Source organism: Vulpes lagopus, chromosome 7, assembly GCF_018345385.1.
Source record: "Vulpes lagopus strain Blue_001 chromosome 7, ASM1834538v1, whole genome shotgun sequence".
In the NCBI taxonomy this organism is placed as follows: Eukaryota; Metazoa; Chordata; class Mammalia; order Carnivora; family Canidae; genus Vulpes; species Vulpes lagopus.
Genome location: NC_054830.1, coordinates 78,973,959 through 78,996,385, shown reverse-complemented (window position 1 = coordinate 78,996,385; position 22,427 = coordinate 78,973,959). Strand labels below are relative to the sequence as shown.

At 42.6% G+C, this 22,427-nt stretch overlaps 1 protein-coding gene across 5 annotated transcripts in view; it reads right to left on the bottom strand.

The window, feature by feature from the left end:
- The window catches only part of FBXO10 (F-box protein 10), a 51,854-nt gene extending 29,639 nt beyond the window's left edge, over nucleotides 1-22,215 (bottom strand). The window contains exons 1-2 of one of the 5 annotated variants that reach the window (XM_041763435.1): nucleotides 22,003-22,089; nucleotides 19,159-19,277 (exon numbers count right to left, since the gene is read on the bottom strand). In XM_041763435.1, the coding sequence (XP_041619369.1) occupies nucleotides 19,159-19,233 (75 nt within the window). In that variant the 5' untranslated portion in view covers nucleotides 19,234-19,277; nucleotides 22,003-22,089. Of the gene's footprint in view, nucleotides 1-12,037; nucleotides 12,057-13,749; nucleotides 13,917-19,158; nucleotides 19,278-22,002 lie in introns of those variants that run through there. The other 4 variants (XM_041763436.1, XM_041763439.1, XM_041763437.1 and 1 more) reach the window with 4 other exon arrangements.
- Between the last annotated feature and the right edge of the window lie 212 nt (nucleotides 22,216-22,427).

The window sequence follows — 22,427 nt, the reverse complement described above, 5'->3', positions numbered from 1 at the left end:
AGACAGGTGAGCCACAAAGATATGTTAAGGAAAAGAAACCAGCCACAAAAGACAACATATTGTATGATTCCGTATGGGTGAAGTTTAAAAACAGACTAATCTACGGTGATAAAAATCAGAATAGCACTTGAAGGGGTCCCATGGAAACTTCAGGAGTGAAGGAAATGTTTACATCTTCACTGCTGTGTTAGTCACATGGGTACACACATCTGAAAAAAACTCACTGGACTGCGTGCTTCTGTTCCGTGCATTTTATTGTATGTAAACTTTATCTCAATTTAAAAAAATCGTATAGATTATCATCTCCAGGCCTGCTCTACCACCTATACTCCATGTCCCAGTTAATGGTACCATCATCTTCCACTTTGCCACCCTAGTCAGTAACCAGGGAAACCTTCCTGATTTCTTTTCTCTCTTCTCTCTCAGATAGTCTCTCACGTCCTGTTTCTGCCTCCTTAAGCACTCTCAAATTAATCCTTTCCTCTCTCCCCTCTCTGTCACCAAGTTGTTCCTGGCCTCACTGTCTTTAGTCTGGATTACCACAGTAGATTCTCAACTGGTCTCCCTGGAACCAGTCCCGCCTCCTCCATCCAATCCACTTCACACACAGCCACCAAGGGAAGCTTTCTAAAGTATAAATGTGGGCATGCCATATATCAGCTAGGAATTCCTCAATGGTTCCCATGCCTTCCAAAAGAAAACCTAGTACAGATGACAGGTCATGTGCTGGTCTATTTCTCTAGCCTCATCACTGACATCCACCCCACCTACCCTTATGCTCCCAATAGCACCTTGCTCAAAGGATCTTTCTTCATCCTCTCTCCTCAGACGTCAAGTGCCTCTTCCGGCCTCCCACAACTACTTTAGTTCTATCATAGCCTTCTTACAGTGTAAATGAAAATGGAGTACACAGAGCAAATGTATAGTTTAGTGAATTATTTTATAAGGCAAACATCCTACTAACAACTACTGAGATCAGAAAACAGAATTTTGCCAGCTACTCCAGAAGCCTCCCCATGTGCCCCACTCTAATCCTCCCCGCAAAGGTAAAACATATTCCTGTTTCTGTAGTAATCACTTCCTTGGGTCTTTGTGGTTTTATCACCTAAGTATGCAACCTGAGGTTCTAGAGATTTAGTTTTGTCCTCAGGTTTTTAGCTTGGTATGTGTTCGATTCTCATTCCATCCACAGGGTTCCATTTCATCCCTTTCCTTTCTTTACAAGCTGTCTGTTGAAGAACCTCAATAATCTGACCAGTTTCTGTCTTAATTTTGCTGACTGCATGCTTTCTCATCGGAGAGTTCACCTTGTTGCCCTTTTGTCTCTTCTGCACATTGGCAGCTGGATCCAGAGGCCTGATGAGACTCAGGCCTTGATCCCTTTAGCAAGGCTACAAGTGGTACTGCATGTTTTTATCAGAAAACGTCCACAAGTCCGGCCGTCTCTTTTCTGATGTTAGTGTCCACTGATACTCATTGCCTGGATCCATTAATTCACCTGGAGGTAAAAAAATGGTACTAACTCTAACTGTATCATTTGGTGGATTCTTTTGATGAAGTAATTATATTGGGAAATGCTCCTCTTCATCTATTCTTTAAAGTTACCCAGTTGTACCATATATTTAGGAAAGGTCTTCATTTCCCAAGTCTCAAGACAATGAATTGTCTTTGTGATTCTTTGAAGGTAAGCAATTTGTGTGTGTGTATTATGAGAATCTATGTATTTAAATATATTTTACAGGTTTCAAGTCTTTGAAATTGCTATTCTTATTGAAGCTCAAATTGAACCTCAATTTGGTTCCTCAGTCATTTTGACACAACCTCAGTAATTTTTGATAGCGTCCTTGCCATGTGGTATGTCAAGATGTTCCTGGCTCAGTTTTTACATTTCCTGCCCAGACATGGTATCAGACATGTAAGAAATTAAAAAAAAAAAATTATTTATTTTATTTTAGTTTTTTTTTTAAGATTTTATTTACTTGAGAGAGAGACAGGAGGGAGAACAAGGATAGAGAGGAAGAAGCAGACACCCTGCTGAGCAGTCTGATACAGGGCTTGATCCCAGGACCCTGAGATCATGACCTGAGCCATAGGCAGACACTTAACTGAGCCACCCAGATGCCCCTAAGATATTTTTTAATTGAAGTTTTTATTAATATAATTGTAGGCTCATAGGTAGTTGTAAGAAATAATACAGAGAAACCTCTTGTATACTTTCTCAGTTTCTCCCACTGGTAACATTTTGCAACACTATAATCACAACCAGCATAATGACATTGATATAATCTATCACCTTCTTTAGAGTTCCTCAGTTTCACCTGGACTCATTCATTGTTGTGTGTTTGTATTATGTTCTAACCATTACCTTTTATCACCTGTGTAGGTTTGGGTATCCACTAGCACAATCAAAATACCAAAAAGTTCTGATACCACAAGATCCCATCCTGACTCCTCTTCCCTGTTCTTAATCCCTGACAACCATTAATCTGTCTTCCATTTCTAAAACTGTGTCACTTCAAAGATGTCATATAAATGGAATCATACAGTACATAATCTCTTGAGACTGGCTTTTTTTTTCCTCCCCGATCAGCATAATTCCTTAGAGATTCAAGTTGTGTGCATCACTAGTTTGTTCCTTTAAAATGCTAAGGAGCATCCCATGGTATGGATGTGCCACAGATGCAACCAGATAATCTTGTCAAATGCATTCACGCATGTAATTCCAACCCGTATCAAAAATAGAGTATTACTATCACCCCCAAAATATTCCCTCATGACTTTTCTGTCAATTCCCACCCCAAACCCCAAGCAGCAACTGCTGTCGTGACTTTTCCACCATAGACTAGTTTTGTCTGTTCTAGAATTTCATATAAATGGAAATACGTAGTATGTATGTTTTTGTGTTAAGGCTCTTTCACTTAGTATAACATTTTTTTGAGATTCATCCATTATGTTGTATCAGTAATTCATCCCTTTTTATTGCTGAGTAGTTATTTCACTGTATAATATATTGATATATCAGTTTTTAAAAATCGATTCTACTATGGAGGAAAGACTGAACTGTTTCCAATTTGAAGCTATTATGAATAATGCTGCTGTGAATATTCTTATACAAATGCTTTGTGGGCATATGTTTTAATTTCTCTTGAGTAAATACTTACAAAAGTGGAACTGCTGGGTCTTTTCTCCAAACAAATTATAGGGGATCCCTGGGTGGCGCAGCGGTTTGGCGCCTGCCTTTGGCCCAGGGCGCGATCCTGGAGACCCGGGATCGAATCCCACATCAGGCTCCCGGTGCATGGAGCCTGCTTCTCCCTCCGCCTGTGTCTCTGCCTCTCTCTCTCTCTCTCTCTCTCTCTCTCTGTGACTATCATAAATTAAAAAAAAAAAAAAATCAAATTATACCATTTTACACTCTCACCACGAATGTATAAGAAATACTGCTCTACAATTTCACTACCATTTATTGTTGTTGGTCTAATTCTATCATTCTGGTGGGTAAGCAATGGCATCTCATTTTGGTTTTAATTTTCACTTCCCTTGTGACTAATGATGTTGAGCACTTTTTCATGTGCTTACTGCCATTCATGTATCTCCTTTCAGGAGTGTGTTCACATCTTCTATTTTTTTTTTTTAATTGGGTTGTCTTTTTAATATTCAATTGTAGGACTTTCTAATATATCCTTTACTAGATATATGATCTGGGAATACTTTCTCCCTGTATATAGCTTATCTTTTCCTTTTCTTGATGGTGTCTTTTGATGAGAAGTTTTACATTTTGATGAAGTCTAACTCACCTTTTCCAAATGACTGATCCTTTCTGAGAAGGCTTTGCTAATTCCCGTGTCAGAAAGACATTTTCTTTATATATATATATTTTTCTCTCTCTCTCTCTCTCTCTCTTCCTTCCTTCTTTCTTTCTTTGGCAGAGCGATAGAACCAGAGAGCACAAGTAGGGTGAGCAGCAGAGGGAGAGGGAAAAGCAGACTTCCTGCTGAGCTGGGAGTGGGATGTGGGGGCTCAATCCCAGGAGCCTGAGATCATGACCTGAGCTGAAGGCAGAAACCTAACCAATTGAGCCACCCAGATGCCTGACATTCTTCTCTGTATTTTCTTCTAAAAGTGTTGTGATTTTAACATTTTGATCTACGACCCATCATGAATTAATTTTTGTTATGGTATGATGCAGTGGTTGAAATTAAATTTTTTTATGTGAGAATTCAGTTATTCCAGCACCAGTTGTTGAAAACAATCTACTATCCCCAGTTGGGTTGTTTTGGTACCTTTGTCAAAAATCAAATAACAGTAGCGTGGGTCTATTTCTGGGTGATTTATCCATGGATCTATTTGTTAATCCTCATGCTAGCACCACTCTAGCACATTTCTGACATTTACCCTTTTATGAATTATGCTTCTGGTGTCAAGTCTAAGAACTCTTTACCTAGCTCTGGATCCTGAAGATTTTGCTTTTTCTTAAAGTTTTATAATTTTACCTTTTACATGCAAATTAGTGATCCATTTTGAGTTAATTTTTGATTAAGATGTAAGGCTTAATTTGAAGTTTTTTTGTTTTTGTTTGCCCTATGATTGTTTGTCCCAGCACCATTTGTAGAAAATGCTAGCATTTCTCCATTGAATTGCTTTTGTACTTTTGTCAAAAATCAGTTGAGCTTATTTTTGTCCTGGTTGCTTTAATTGGAAGTCATATTTCAATACCACAACCAGTGTATTAGAGATGTTTATTTCTACTAGGTTTGGTCATTGTTTCTAAGGCTTTTCAATGGATTCCTGGCTCCTCTATCAGATTGTGGGGTTCTTTGGAGATAGGGACTGGATACTTTGATCTCAGAAGTATGAGAGATCATACTTGGTGCTGGTGCTGATCCCCTTCTCTACTCCAACTAGTCAGAGCAACAGAAAAGTGAGAGGATACACCCTAGGTTACTCTAATACCAGGTCCACTCTTCGCAGATACAATGAGTGTGACTCTGGTTTTTCCTACGCTCCAGGTTCTTGCCGGAAATGATGCCAATAAGTAAACCAGAGGAAATAACTACATGATTTAGTATTACCCACAACTGACTTGACCAGAATCACTGGAAAAGAAACAGGTCGGCAGTACTTCTGGTAAGACAAACTCTTCTATATTTAACTCTCACATAACTCCTTTCTCTCATAGCTTCCTATCCTGTACTCCAAATCCTTCTCAACTTTCTTCCCAGATCTTTTGTGGCTCTGCCTCTAATTATTCTTTTCCTAATTTGACTATTGCTCTTATTAGGATATCATTTGCATAAGAAAGGAGTTCTGATGCCAGGGCTACTCTGAGGGGGTTAGATGTAATTCAGTCTTAATTAGAACCTTTCCTCAACTCTGTTTTTGGCTCACCTCACTTAAAAGATAATAATGATAATAATAATATTAAAATGTTACTTTGCTGTTTCTCCATAAGGTCTTGGTGACCTGTACAAGGTTCTCTGAATTTAGTGACTTCATATATCACATTTCTTCTAGCTAGTCCCAACCCTTCACAAGGTTCCTTTCTTCTGACTAGCTCAGATTCAACCTCCTTCTCCCACATAAAGACCATCATATGTCCCATACAGTTTACATTTACCTTTCTAAATTTTTCATCTCCCTATTAAAAGGAGCTCATTTATAATACGTTCCTAGTTATCTTTGCTTCACTTCTTTTTTTCCTTATTGTTTTGCATTTCAATTTAAAAACACCAGAAGAACACTATTATCCTAATTTTAACAAGTTCCTATATGAGGCGCGTCTGAGTGGCTCAGCTGGTTAAGCATCTGACTCTTGATTTCCACACAGGTCATGATCTCAGGGTTATGAGGTTGAGCTCTATAATGGGTTCTTCACTGGGTGTGGAGCCTGCTTAAGATTCTCTCTCTCTTCCTCTGCCCCTCCCTCCTCTGTAAAAAAACAAAAACAAAACTAGTTCCTATATGAAAGTAGACAAATTATCAACCACTCAAGCATTTCTTCCCAAAGGGTAATCTTTTTTTTTTTTTTTTTTTTTTAAAGAACTTACTTACCTAAGAGAGACAGTGTGCGGGCACATGAGAGTCCATGTGTGGGGTTGGGGAGGGTGGTGGGCAGAGGTAACAGCAGACTTACCACTGAGCAGGCAGCCAGACTCTGGGCTAGATCCTAGGACCCTGGGATCATGACCTGAGCTGAAGGCAGATGCTTAGCCCACTGTGCCACCCAGGCGTCCCACCAAAGGGTAACCTCTTAACAAGGGTCAACTGCTGCCATCTGAAAGTTTTTTTTTTTTTTTTTTTAAGAGCTTTGACTTCTTAGGCTCCTTGTTCTCTTTGTTTCTATCTCTTACTTTCCAATTTATTAGCTTCTCTGACTCTGCTGTTCTTCCTGAGAGCATCATAAATTGTATACTTTCCGACATGCCTTAACCAGGATGTTCTTTCTACAGGAGACAACTCTGATAGCTGTATGTGAGTGAATCCACTAACCTTAAGGGGACCTAACCCACATAGCTTTTCAGGTGAGTGACTTCCATATGGCCTTTGGTAGGTCTGCCCAATAGGGCCTTCTCTGGGACCTATTGTTAATGGTCACTATTCTAATTCTCCAGAGGATATAAGAGACCCAAATCACAACTACCCAAATTACAACCACCAATGCATCTTGCTTCACTGCTGACTGGAACCTTGTTCACTATGTGTTTGACCCAGCCAACCTACTGTATGCCCCATGTGACATTGCACAGCACCTACCACTGCCAATCTCTGTCCCAGATGAGTTTCCCAGTTACTCTAGCAGTCCATCAATAAGGAATACTCTGGGCCACTACAACTGAAGTATAGAGTATGGCAAGAACCAAACACACCATTTAATACCTGCACCAAGTACATGCTTAATAGTGTTTTTAAGTAAATGAATAGGTAGAGGTGAATTTCCATCATGGCACCACCCCAATTTTTATCTCATTTTTGCAAACTTATGTAAATTTACTATAGAAATCCAGTTTCAAGGACCTTCACTCTCCACTCAAGTTTCCTGCATCCATATAAAAATTCCCATGTAGAAATTCTTAAAATTCAACTGGGAATAAAAAATTTAAAGAATAAAAAATCCTTTTATTCCTTAGTTCATTTGTTTTGCAAATATAGCCCTTATGGAGTGTGGGGGATACTGGGATGAGAAAACAATTGATAGGAAATGGACAGCCTGGGATAGCAAGAATTGAGCACTATTGCAGCTTACAGAGCTCAGGCTATTTTTAAACCAGGCATGTGAGATTTCTGTAACAGTGGTTCTTAAAACATGGCTCTTGGCCATCTACTTCAGAATTACCCAGGGCTTGCTCCTACTCCCACTTTAGATCTCCAGAAATGAGACTCTCTGGAGTGGAATTAATTATCGGCATGCTTATCAAGCTCCCTGGTGACTGCATGAAAAGGGTCTCCCTTCCACACTTTGATGTAGCATCCTCAATGAATGACTCTCTTCAGTTTTCAACCTTCTTGGTGATATGGACCTCCCTGTATTATCTCAAAGTCAGAAGACTTGGACCATGCTGTATGAGACCTTGAGGAAGTCACTTAATTAAGCCCTGGCCTTTGGTTTCCTCATATATAAACTAGAGACCCTGATACTACCCCAGAAGATTTTTGCAACCAAGAAGAGATCCAATGTACACTGTGCTGGGAATTAGTGCTTTTCAGCAACTAGTCCCAGTTTCCCCTCCTGCATACCTGATAGGATTGTACTGGCCCTTCCAGTGGTTGGGTGGGACACATGGCTAGTATTAATCAGTGAGTTTTTTTTTTTTTTTTAAGATTTATTTATCCATGAGACACGCACACACAGAGAGAGAGAGAGAGAGAGAGATACAGAGAGAGAGGCAGAGACACAGGCAGAGGGAGAAGCAGGCTCCATGCAGGGAGCCCAACGTGGGACTTGATCCTGGAACTCTAGGATCATACCTGGCTGAAGGCAGGTGCCAAACCGCTGAGCCACCCAGGGATCCCTAATCAGTGAGTTTTGAGAAGAGGTGTGTGCTATCTCTTGACTAAAGATTTAACTGCCTATGCAAGACCAACCAGAGCTCTGTTTTTCTCTGGCATAGCAACTGGCAACATTTGAGACAACAGCTACTCTTGTAGAGTCCCCATGCTAACCCAAAATAGACACACATCATACATAAAACATAATCCTTTGTTTCAGGTTAAGGCATTAAGAATTTGAGGACTGGGCAGCCCCGGTGGCTCAGTGGTTTAGCGCCGCCTTCGGTCTGGGGTGTGACCCTGGAGGCCCAGGATTGAGTCTCACATCAGGCTCCTTGCATGGGGCCTGCTTCTCCCTCTGCCTCTCTGTCATGAATAAATAAATAAAATCTTAAAAAAAAAAAAAAAAAGAATTTGAGGACTGTTGCTACAGTATAACCTGTCCCTTCCTGACTTATAGAGCATGTGAAACTGTAAAGGCCACTAGCAGGAAGCTCCTGGACACCCTGAGATGGCCCATTCCATGGTTTGTCTGCAGCCAACTTTGGTATATTTCCTAAAACTGAGCCAAAATCCAGCTCTTAGCTCCTTCTTCAGTTGGTTTCAGTTCTGCTCCCTTGGAGTCCCTAGAGTTCTGCTCTCTTACAGATGTTGCATGTTGGTATGGGCCTTGGATGTGAACAATGGAAGCTTGTATTCTATTGCAGATTCCTCAGGAGGGAAATGGCCTGATCAGAGCTCTATTTCAAGATCCATCCACAACAGGTAGAACAGTGAGCAGAAACTTACAACTCAGCAAATATTAAATGACAGTTTCTTTCCCTCAGGATGATGTGAGGGTCTCCCGAGGATTTGGGGCAAAGGTGCCTGGAAAGCTAAGGGTCTTGTGGCAGGCCTGTCAAGGGAAGGAAGATACAGCAGCAGGGGATTTTCCACATTTCAGAGCTTTCTTTCCTCCAAACTTGGACATGTCCCCAAATCTGGCAACACCCCATGGGCTGAATCTAGAATGAGGCTGACAATTCTACACATAGGACCCTCCGAACTCAAAGAGGATTTCCTTTTATTCAACGGTCACACTCCCTGTTGTTCCATTTGGCTTTATTTACTATATCTTTACACTAATCCATGGGGATCTATGCAGCAACAGGGATTTCTATAACCAGGTAACACTTAAAAAAAAAAAATGTATTCAAGTTTTGCCCTTCCTTTTTCCCATTGAGGCCTCTGAACTATGGAAATAAAAGTAACGAATGTCCCCTAGGGCTGGCGCACCTGGAGTGTGAGCCTGTAAAGAGCTGGAGAAACAAAGTGGGAACTTGTCTGGGATGAGGGACCAGGGCCTGAGGTAGGCCTCAAGCTGTTCCCTTTGTGTGTTCCCAAGAGTGTGAGAACTCAGAGCTTCTGTATGGCACTCTTAACCCTCTGAGCCACAGGGTGTCCCCAGCCTTAGTGGGAGGGGCAGAGGCTACCCTCTTGGGACATGAGTCCCATAAGACCTGAGTCTCAACAAGCAAGCTCTACTGCTTCCCAGCCTTGTGACTTGAGGCAAATCCTTTAACCCCTCTGAACTCATTTCCTCATATGTAAACACGTTCATGATGGCTGTCCTGCTACATTTCATGAGCATTTCAAGAATTTCCAAGGAAAAATAATCATTTATTCAACAAATCTGAATACATTGTTTACTATCACACTAGGCATTGTTCTAAGGACTGACAAGCAGTGAACAAGACAAAGTCCCTACCTTTAGAGACAATAAATTTAAAAAATAACAGATGCTGCAAGGAGAAAATAAAGCAGGCTAAGGGGTGTGCACATGTACCTGAGCATGAACATGTGTGCCACTTAGATAGGGTCATCAAGGAAGGTCTCTGAGGAAGTGACATTTGAATAGAGATCCAAATGACATTTAAAGTCATGGGATGGGATGAGATCACTAGAGAAAAAAAGTCTGATGACCAAGTCCTTGCCAGGTGAAATATAAAGGGCATGAAATGGAAAAAGACCCAGCAAAGGAGAAATTGGGACTGAATACTTAGAGGACTGTACAGGGCTCTGATCAATGTGAGGCACTGAAAGTGAAGCTTTGCTTTGCTGTCTAGACTCCCACTGCTTTTGAGAGAATGGGTCTATTGGCCTATTAGTTTGCTGAGCATCATGATGGGCAGGCAGGGTGGGCTTAGGAGTAAAACCTCTAGTGACGTCTATATAGTTCATTTAGGCTTGTGTGAGTGGATTTGTGGGGCAGGTGGGAGGGACACAAGGGAGTGCCGAGTTATACCACAAGGACTACCATGTGAAAGTGAGACAGTGTTTGCAGATGTAGAGTGCCCAGGTGATACAGTGTCTGAACACCTACTATGAGGAAATTCACCATGATGAATTAGATACCTTCTCTGTGCTCAAGGAGCTTATCTTTTTATAAAAATATGCTTTTCTTTATTTATTGTCTGGCTCCCCTGAGCAAGTCCCATAAGGACAGAAAGGCATAGGAACTTTGCCTAGATCTCTGCCTTGTCTGTGATAGGTACTCAATAAACATTTACTAAATGAATAATCACTATCATCATCTGGTGTATTAGAATAGCTGAGACTATTTAAACCATTAGCCACTGAATTCCTACCGTGACATAGATCCCTATCGAATAAAAAAAGAAGTAAATGAAGCCTGAGTATGTAGTCCATTCTTACTATATAGAAGATTGTGTGGTGAAGCACCGTGAGGGAATCAGAAACAAGATAAAGACCCTATCCTCAACTTTGGTAGGAGACAAAGCTATCTCTACTCCCATAAAACCAGTATGAGTGAAGAGGTGCTCAGTGCCATAAGAGGGGAAAAAGCCTTTGTTTAAAGAATATAAATGTGACTTCCAGGTAGACAAATCAACCAGTAATAGAAGGCAACCATAACAGCAGCAACAACCACTTACTCAGCATGAATATTTGAAAGACACCATATTAAGCACTTTTCATGCATTATTTCATTCTATTCTCCCAATATCCCTCCAAAGCTTTGCAACTCCGAATGCTGTTCCTAGGACCCAGGAGCTGGTTAGAAATGCCAACTCTTGGGCACTATCTCATACCTACTGGATCAGAACTAGCATTTTAACAAGATCACCAGGGAACTCCTGGTGCACCTATGTTTGAGAAGCCCTGATCTAAAGTATCACTTTACAAGTGAAGAAACTAAGTCTGGGAGAAACTAACGTGACAAATGACTTATCCCAAATCACTGTGCTGGAGAGCCGCAGAATCCCCTTGTGAACCAGGTTTGACCCCCAAAGACTAGGTTTTCAACCATTAATAAGCCAAGCTTCAGGGAAGAGCTGGCCTCTGAGCTGCACTCTGAGATATGGGCAGGGCTGGGGCATCCAGGGAATCCAGGAAAGGGGACTGCAGGCAGAGGAAAGCATGTCAGCAAAGCTGCAGGGTATGGAACCTCTAAGCAGGCTGAGGACACAGTATGAAGCTCAGTCTGGCAGCAGCTCCAGGAGTCTGAAAGGGTCAGGAAAAAAGGCTGGCGGAATCGGTTCACAGAGCTTTCATTAATTTTGCGGGCAGTGGGGAACTGCCTTGAGTCCCAGCACAAAAGGTCCTACCCCCATAATGAGATGACTCCGATAAAAGGGACCCAACACGCTTTTCATTTGAGAAAGGGGACTTCACAACTCTGCTGTGTATATTATACAATCAGCTCCCATGTTCTTCATTGTTTACTGAAGAAAATGCACTTACTTCCTACCTAGGGGAGGCCAGATCAGTATCAAAGTGGCAGGAATTCTGCTTTTAATAAATGAAAGGGGTGGGGGAGATTCTAGAACAGCTCAGAACTCTATCTAGTATCAACGAAGGGGAAAAACATATATCCTCCCGGTTATGAAGCATACTGAAACCAGTGAAAACCACCACAAACTGAACTAAGGGAGCAACTGTAATAGGTTTAGATCTTTCTTCAAATCAAAGTAAATTTCTCTGGAGTTTTGTGGGTTTTAGTTTGAAAATAGAGTAAAATACTGTAAACCAAGAAAGAACCCTGTATACATACCTACACACATACTACTGGAAATGAGACAAAACTTAAGGCTTTGAAGATGACAAAAATCGCAGCTGGGCTTTTCATCATTTCTTCAAACCTCAGCTCTCCTCAGCCTGAAAAATAACCAGCTGTTTCTTATTTTAGCTTTGAAATTTGATGGCATAGACCAGAACGCTGTGTTCTGATGCACGTTTGGTGCTGAGTGTGGTTGGTAAGGGCCCTCTCTCCCTCCAATGTGCAGCCCTTTCACAGCAGTTCACTTAGAGGGCACTGGGCTTGAGAAATCCTAAAACCTGGGTTTCAGTCCTGATTCTGATCAACTGGGTGACCTTGAGGGGGCAGGGAGCAGTGTACTGAGCACTTACTAAACCAGGTGCCTTTTATATGTCATCTAAGTGAGCAATTACAACATCAGAGGTAGTGGTCTTAGCCCCAATTCCAGGAATAGTTACTGTGCTTTTTATTTAGTTAGTAAGTGGGACAGCTTTAGTTCCTACACCTGGACTGAGTCCAGAACCTCTGCTCTTTCCACTACAACAGCCTGCCCCCTAGTTCCCTTCCTGAGCTTCTGGGGTTCCTAATTTGTGAAATGATGGTGGAGGACCTTCTAACCTCACCATACAGACACATAAGCTCCCAGATCATGAAATAAGGATGACTATAATCCTGCAATTATTACGCATTAGTTCTGGGCCTCCTCCCAGGCATGGTCTGTGGAGGGAACACCTGATCAGAGCCCTTCTCACTACCTCCTGCCTCCCACACGACCACACACTCCTCCAACATTTCTCCTTAATCGCTCTCAGCTTGAGGCAGTTCCACACCAAGTGATTGTTACTTTATACTCGAAATTACACATTCAATGGAGTCAGACCATCATGTGTCTCAGCTTATCTATGAAAGTGGGGATAATACCTTAGGGAGTTGTTGTGAGGATGAAATGAGAGAATGGATGGAAATCCCTTTAACATTGTGTCTGACGCATAGTAAACACACAATAAATGGTGATGAATTCCTTTTCTCCTAAGACCCTTTCCTTTCCCTAATTTCTTTCATTGTAATGCATTTGGACCAATCCTCCAACATCTTAGAAAAAAAATTAATTGATGGGCAATAATTTAGGGTTTTCTGTGTGAGGCAGGGAACAAGGAGACCACAGAGGGAGTGGAGCTCACTGCTGAGCCCACTGCCCCACTCCGTGGCCAACAATACAGACATTGACACCAGGCCAAGCAGTGGGTGTATTCTTTATTGTCACCAAGCCAACATGTTTTGTAGCTGCTCACCATCCAATTACAAAAGAGAGTGAGACTTCTTTCCAGAGCAGTCATTGGCAGTAACAGAAATTCACCCCCGTGGGCGTTGCCCGCAAGTTCCAAGTATCTGTTCTAGTGAGTATTCTGATTGCAGCAAGTGCAAACAAGGGAGGGCTTATCTTAAAAACTTATGTGAGCTATTAAGGATATGGGATTTTATAGACTAGGACCATGTAGGGTTGAGTCTCCCAGAGTCTAGAATGAAAGGTCTGGATCCACAGCAGCCCCAAGGCCCTCAGCGGCTAGCCCTCTCATGTCTCAGCCACTACCCATGGGTCAGCTCCAATCTCCTTTTACCTGGAGTCTATCCACCCTTTTCTGTCTCAGTGCTTCTGCTTCCCTGTAATACCAGCTAGCCAGTATTACTAAAGGCCTCACTCTACCTCATGGCTTCTCTCTACATACCATTTCAGCTTCAGTTTCTGTGGCTTAAGTGCTGTTCCATAATTCCCAGTTCACATTTCTAGGAACATGCATCTTGTTTTCCAGTAGATCATATTACAGGTCCTTGGTGAACCTATGAATTGGCCGTTCTTGGGTCTGACATTCAGCTCTGGCCCAGGCAGTTCTGACTAAGGAGGAGGAACAGAGCAAGATTTTATTATAGAAAACATGGTTATGTGGGGCTGACATGACTGAGAGCTGTGGAGGTAGAACTTTCTCTTAGGTCCATGGGAATAACAAGCAGCACAGCTGACATGTGGAATACATCTCCACATATTAGAGAGTCCCACACTAGCTCTCCCTCATCTCTGCTGCTGTGGATCACCAGCAATGCCAAAGCACCGCCACTGGCATTAGTTGGTGGGTGAAGGGACTGCCTGACCCGACTCCTCCTTCCCCGTCAATGGGCTCATGAAGAGGTGATGTCTTCCCCCTTTTACTTGTACAGATTAACTGAGTTAATTCCAATCATATCCTCTTCTTTCTGTGTTACTCTTCCAAGCCACTACTTGGCAAGGTGGACTGTGGTAGCCATGACTTGTCTTTGTCTGCCCAGCAAACCTTCCCTCTTCTGGTTGCTCAGAGGAATTCTGCTCCCACTCCATTTAGTCCATTTAGGGGTGGGGCTATCATTCATAGTGCCTCAGCCCTCCATCTCATACTTGGCCCAAAGTAGAATCAGAAGATTCCATCACTCCTGCCAAGGATGGGGACCACTCAGGAGAGTTTGAGGAATGAAGCTGAATTAAGACATGCAAGATTTCAAATCTAAAAAGATTTTTTGAACCCCTGGATCCAGCTATGCAGTTTTATAAGCAAACATTTTCTTTTTAAAGTTCAGAGAGTCTATCTAGTAAGTTAATCACTTGCAACCAAGAGTTCTGACAAAACAGTATCATTTTCTCAAGTAAATTCTTTGCTCTCTTTCCTTTTTCCTCCCTCATCACATTTGTTTTGTGGGTCCTTAAATGACTAATCAAAGCTGACGTGTGTTATGATTAGTCTACCACTAAGTGGGATGAGATAAATAAGAGATCGAGTGGTCTAAGGTCCTCATACTGTCCAAAACAAGACAGGGATATTTACCACCTCTATAATTTATCAACTTTCGTTAAATTAAAATTTCAAGGGCAAACATTAAAGGAGAGTAAGTATATAATGTCCAAACTAGAAGGAAAGAGAGAAAATGACTAAAAACATCCCAAAAGGAGGGAAGAGCTAAAATAAAATGGAGTGCTGGCAGGACAAATACATTAAAAGCATAAATACAAAGACCGACTTAACCCTAAGTACATCAGTAGTTATATTAAATAAATATGGACTAAATTTTCCAATTAAGAGACAAAAACAGGTGATGAAAAAACAGAACCCACATGCGATTTATAAAAGACAAATCTAGGGCAGCCTGGTGTCTCAGTGGTTTAGCGCTGCCTTCAGCCCAGGGCCTCATCCTGGAGACCTGGGATCGAGTCCCCTATGTCAGGCTCCCTGCATGGAGCCTGCTTCTCCCTCTACCTGTGTCTCTGCCTCTCTCTCCTTCTCTGTATCTCTCATGAAAAAATAAATAAAAATTATTAAAAAAAAAAAAAGACCTATCTAAAACACACAGCACAGAAAGAATGAAACTAAAACGACGGGAGAAGATATACCTTGCATAATCAAAAACAGATGCTGTAGCTACACTGGTATCAGATAGAGTTCAAGGCCTCTTCCCACCCCCAAACTAACCAAACAAAAAACCCCACCATTCTTTAAATAGAGATAAAAAGGGCAACCTTATAATGATAAAAAGGTTAATTTACCAGGAAGATATAATAACTTTTTATTTACATACATTTGATAATATGGCTCAAAGATAGAAAAAAATTAAAAGTACAGGCAAATTCATAATCATAGTTGGATATTTTAACACATTTCTCTCTTTAATAGCTAAAATAGGCAAAAATAAATCAGAAGATCTGAATTAATAAGTTTGACCCACTGGAATACAGAACACTGAATCCAGTAACTACAGAAGTCACATTACTTTCAAGCACACATGTAACATTTAAACGGACCATAAACAGAGACCTAACAAAAATTTCAACAAATTTCAAAGGATTAAAATTATTCAGAACAAGATCACGGACCATCATCAATTAAAAGATAACTAGAAAATACTCATGTTTGAAAATTAAGCACAATTCTAAGATACCTATGAGTCAAAGGGGCAATCACAATGGAAATTATAAAATATTTAGAAATAAATGGCTAAAATACCACATATCAAAACTTGTGAGCACTTCCTAAGCAGTATTTAGAGGAAAATATGTAGCCTTAAATGGAAAAATCGAAAGAATACAAATGAGGGGCGCCTGGGTGGCTCAGTTAGTTAAGGGTCTGCCTTCAGCTCAGGTCATGATCCCAGTGTCCTGGGATCAAGTCCTGAGTTTGGGCTCCCTGCTCAGCAGGGAGTCTGCTTCTCTCTGCCACTCTCCCTTGCTCACTCTCTCAAATAAATATCTTAAAAAAAAAAAAAAAAAAAGGGATATGAATGAATGAACTAAGCATCAATCTCAAGAAATTGGAGGGGAAAAAAAATCCAAGTTATTTCCAAGGAAAGTAGAATGAAAAAATAAAAGAGCAGCACTTAATGAAATAGAAAACCAACTTACTATGGAGAATACCCATGAACATAAAAGCTGGTTCTTTGCAAGGAAATTACTGAAAACTAAGGAAGAGTAAATGGGAGAAAATTTAAAAATGAAACTGGAACAAAAAGGGGCACATCTCTACAGATGCTGCAGACATTAATATAACAATATTATAAACAATTTTATATAAATAAATTTGAAACCTTTAAAGGGACCAATTCAAAAAAATAAATAAATAAAGGGACCAATTCCTGGAAAAATATCACTTAGTAAAACTAAAGAAGAAAAATTTTAAATTGTTTTATAACCATTAAAAACATTGAATCTATGGTCAAAAATAATACAAAATAAAATTTCCAGAACCAGATGTCTTCGTCACTGAATTCTCCAAACATTCAAGGCACAAATGAAAGGAAACTAGAATGGATGGTAGGTGAAGAAGGTAACAGGCTTTAGTTACATTTTTGCACTAGCTGTGGCAGTAGGGATTATACTTTGTCCCACTAACCTTCCTCCTGTAAATTTTCACAGAAATTATGACCAACCAGAATCCTACAGCTGTATCTGGGTGGAGTGAATTTAACAAAAGAAAAGAATGTAGAGAATACTATTAGTAACCTAACCAGAGTCTCTACTAGCCAGCATACCCATCCTCCAGATAGGAGTGTCAGCTGATTACAATGTACTAATGTCCCTTCTCTGGAAAACTGCCACCTCACCTGGTTATACAGTTCCCCTCCTCCCTCCATCCTGCTTCTCTCATTCTCCTTTTCCTGAGCAGGTTTGCCAGTATACCACTTGAACAGGAATTCCCATCATTCTAGGCCCTGCCTCTACAGAATAGGATCTAAGATATCACTATTTAGGAGGGTGAAAAGAGACTCACAGAGTAGGAGATACCCTTAAAACATGTAACTGACAAGGGACCAAAGTATATAAAGAACTCCAACAAATCAGTAAGAAAAACTGAAAAACAGGCAAAAGACTTGAATAGGCAGTACACAAAAGGGGATATTCAATTAATAAAAAAGCACTCGACATTAGTAGCAAGCAAGGAAAAGAAAATTAAAACCACAAAAGATATTATAGACCCACGAGAATAGTTAAAAAATTTTAAACGGATGATACTATTTATAAGAATGTAAAAGCAACTGGAACTCTTGACATACTGCTGGCAGGAAAGAAAACTGGTACAATCTCTTAGAAAACTGGCATTATCTAGCAAAACAATTCTACTCTGACAGATTATCTAAAGAAGCTTCACAAATACAACAGAAAATGTCTAAGGATGTTCTCAGCTGCACTGTTCTTGATAGAAGCTATAAGCAACACAAATATCTGTAAACTATAGAGTGGATTATGACATATATCATGAAACACTGTACCAGTGAAAATGAGTGTGGTAATCTCATGGATGCAACACACAAAGCAAAAGCAAACACAAAACACACACAGTATTAATTCTATGTATGAAATTACAAAACTAGTAAAATTAAACTATACTGTTTAGGAGTGCCAATATAGGTGACAAAACTACAGAGAAACATGATTATCACGTAAGTCAAAGTAGTGGCTTCTCTGGGAAGGAGGTTGATTTAGAAGGGGTGCTACTGAGTACTGGCAATGTTCCACTTGTTGACATGGATGGTGGTTCCACCTATATGTCTCTTAGAATTGTTAAACTATGTATACATTTTTAAGATTTATTTATTCATGACAGAAAGAGACAGAGAGGCAGAGACACAGGCAGAGGGGGAGGGAGAGAAGCAGGCCCCATGCTCCCATGCAGGGAGCCTGACGTGGGACTCGATCCTGGGTCTCCAGGATCACACCCTGGGCCGAAGGCAGCGCCAAACCACTGGGCCACTGGGGCTGCCCTATGTATACATTTGTAGGGTTTCCTTGCATGCATTGTTATATCTCATATTTTTAAAGTTTAAAATAAAGAAAATGAGGGGCGCCTGGGTGCCTCAGTTGGTTGGGTAGCTGCCTTTGGTTCACATCATAATCCCAGGGTCCTGGGATCGAGCCCTGCGTTGGGCTCCCTGCTCATCAGGGAGTCTGATTCTCCCTCTTCCCCTCCCTCCACTTGTGGGCATGTGCTCTCTCTCAAATAAATAAAATCATAAAAAAATAAAGACAATGAAACGAACATACTGATTATTGTTTGATTCTTAGAAAAGTTGAGGTAACTTCATTTTTTTTTTTTTTGAGAGTAACTTCATTTTTAAATTAAAACCTTGCTCCCAATTCCTAACAGAATACATGCCATTTAAATTTACAATAATGCCTACTTTTCTTGGGATTACAGGTGGAGAAACAGTTTCCTAGGAACAGCAATATGGTTTGCCAAGAGTCTTCCAGACTCCCCTTATATATAAAAAGTTAAATAGGCACCCAATGTCCTAGGATAGCTACCTGCCATTTGAGAATTCTTAGTAAGCACAATCCTGAAGAGGAGATAGAACCAATTCGCCAAAACACCTTGGGTTAGGGTTAGGAAGGGACTGAGCCGCCGAACCCTGACAAAAGGTTTGAAAATAGGGTAATCTCCTGAGTGGTCTGGGGTGGCCCTGACCAAGGCTGCTAGCACAAAAGCCGCCACCCCTCCCTCAAAGAGAACTCACTAGAGGACTGGGGGAAAGCAGCTTGGTGACATGCTCAACACACTGCCCAGAGTGAGGTGCTTCAAAAGAGAAAGGCTAAGCATGTGAGCACAAACTAGAAAAGCTCTAACCTTGGAATCCAGGCATGGGATCAAGCTGACAGGAACCTGGTCCAATAAGGGCGCTGAGCAGCAGTGACCACACATCCTTGGAGTATGCAGGACAGCTCTTCAATAGTGATACCATATAGCTGTGTCAGAAATAACAATGTGGGTGGACGGCTTAGACTCTGGAGTTCTCTCTCCTCTGGAGAGTGGAAGTCAGAGGGACTTCTTTGGATTGTTTAAGCCCCCAGGGCGCTTGGAAGTGGGAGACTTCAAAATTCTCACTAAAGGGCATTAGAGGACTTGGGAGATTACTTGAAAAGTAAAGAAATTTTTGACTGTATTTGAACCCAACTGGTGAAATGAGACCAGGTTAAACCTGGTTTAACACAGGTTAAATATCTGAAACAGGCAAAATCTTAACCAAGTGTCTCTATTATCTACCTTTAGACACACAATACCACGTGTATGAGCAGGAAAGTAATATATCACTAACAGAAGGAGGGTAATGAGAGAAATGAGCAGGCATTTCAAACAAAGTCCATGATAGGTGACTTAAGAGAAGGTTCATTAAGACAAACTGAAAGAATAAATGCTTCTTGTACCATCTATTACTACTCTGACTGAGACACGTAAAAGGAATTCGTTTCTTTTACGTCTTCCTTGTAGAGCATCTTAATATGTGATATCTCCTCTCTTTGTAAAGTAGGCTCCATGCCTAGTATGGAGCCCAATGCAGGGCTTGAATTCACAACCCTGAGTTCAAGAGTCAGACACTTAACTGACTGAGCCATTCAGGTGCCCCTACTATGTGATGTCTTCTTGGTTGTCCAGGACACTCCCACCTCTCAGAGCTCTCCCTGGCTCCTAATCTACACCTTTATCAGTGCCCCACAGATCTGTCCTTGCACATGGTAATGCCCTCAGACTATCCCCCCAAAGATTACGAGTTCCCTAAACCAGGGTCTATCTTTGTTTTTACCTCTATTTCTACTTATTCCCACTCCTCTTGGCCCTGGCACCAATACATGTTTCTTAAAGGAAAGAATGGAGGAAAGGAGGATGGAATAGTATGAATGCACTGCACTGGAAAAAAAAAAAAACCAAACAGAGGACCACCACTAGAAAGCAGAAACCCACAGTGAGCTGAGGACTGCTTGACCATGTATTACTTAACAGCTACTTGTGCTATCATAAAAACAATTCATCTGATAACCATGGAAACCAAAATGAAGGCACTGTGGCGAGGGTGGCTCTTTTCAGAAATCTAAAAACAATAAGAGGCCTGAAACCAGAAAGACAAAGAAATCCAAGTGCTTCAGGCCAGAAGGAAATCCTTTCCTAAAAGCCCTGACAAAGCAGCATTTTCTTCAGCTTCTAGAGGCTTCAACGAGAGCTAAGGGACCTGCAGTGACAGATCATGAAATAATTCAGACCTCTCTGTGTGCTTCTGTCCCTTGGGGCCAGCTGCTAGGAGGAAAGCTCGCTGGGAGACAGAACTTACTGTTATTATAAAATGTACTGAGAACCAGCAGAGGGAGAGAAATAACTTCTCCCCTAGCTCCTAGTAGGTGTACAAGCACATAGTAGGTCTCCACTAATACATGCTGAGTACATGAATTATCTTAGAAGTCAGGGAAAGCACAGCGTCTGGTTAACAGTATGTGTTCTTTCTACCACCCAGTGCCAACATGCTGTTGGGGACCAGGAATTAAAGTCCTGTCCTCATTCTGGGTCCAGTTTCTTCATGTGAGAAGGGAGACAGCTGGATCAGAGTTTCCCAGGCATCTTCCTACTCCATCAGTCACTGTACTGTTCTTTTTTTGGTGGCAGCACATGCCTGGCACTTTTCTTTCCCCCTCAGAAGGAATCTGATACCCATCTGCTCCGGCACATTAATGTTCCCATCCTGCCTGACTCATTTGGTAGGAACAACAGGTTCACATGCCAATTGTAAATGAGAAGTCAAAGGGGGCCCAGGAAGAGAAAGGGGGAAAGGATCTCACTTGGCCTCTTAGGACATCCTAACAGTACTCTTTTCAGGACTAAATATATACAACCTGAAGTGTGATTACTCTAAATACCCCTCATGTGAAGCACTCTCTAGCTTACTAAATTAACTCAACAGTATTTACGTGGAAAAATTGAACACTTCTGCGCCGGACACTGTGCTAAGCCCTTTACACAGAACCTCGCGGCAACTTCACAAGCGAAGTACTATCATTATCTACTTTTAACTGATGAGGGTTTTGTCTGGCTCAAGGTCACACAGCTGGTAGGTGGCCGAACTAGGATTTGAACCCAGGTCAACCTGACTCCAGAGTTCGGTTCTTCAAACGGCTGTCCCACCTGTTCTCCACTGCAGTCCTAAGACGGAGGCAGGGCTGGGGTTACCACTTCTACTTTAAAAGATGGAAACACAGACTCTCCGAGAGACTTGGGGCTTGCACAGAATACAGAGGACACTCAGTAGGTGCCCGGCCCCAGGCGCCCCTGCCATCCTGGGGAGGGCTCTCCCCATCCCAGGAACCTGCTTCTTCCTCTTCGGCTTCACTCACACACCCGCAAAACCTCAAGGCTGAAGGCAACCGCGGAGGTCCACTTTCTCCGCCGGGCCGTGTTACAGGCTGGGAAAACGAGGCACAGCCTCCAGGTGCCGGCGGAGAGCGGGAGCGCCGCCCGCGGGCGGCCGAGGGCACCCCCTCCCGGTCCCGCCGGGGCCAGGTGTTCAGCCTCCGCCAGGGCCGCGGCGCCTCGGCGGCAAGCGCCTCAGGTCCCCGGGAGGCCGCCCCCTGCTCGGGGCCCCGGGCATCCCGGGGACGCGAGCGGCACAACTTCGCCCTCGGCCTCTGCGAGCCGGCCGCCTCTTACCTCTCCGGGGGCTCTCCGGGGGCGCTCGCCCGCAGCAGTCCGGGCCGAGGGAGCGGGAGCCGGAGCCGGAGCCGGAGCCGCGCCGCAGCCGAGCCACGAGGACTGCGGCGCGCGGCCAGGGGCGGGAGGACGCGCCGCGAGCCCCGCCCGGGGGCGGACACCTGCGGGGCTCCTGCGGGCGGGCGCCGTCACGTGACGCGCGGGGCGGGGGATGCCGGGAGCCCGGCGGGCGGGCGGCGGGGGTCACGCTCCCAGACCCCCGCCGAGGAGCAGGGAGGGGTCGGGGAGGGGAGCCAGAGGGAGACGCCAGGGAGACGCTTCGGATGCTGCCAAGTGGAGCTTGTGGAAGGACGATTACGGCTCCTGCTGCATGGCCCCAGAAGGGCAGAAATAGAATCAGTGGGCGGAAATTGCAGGGAGGTGTG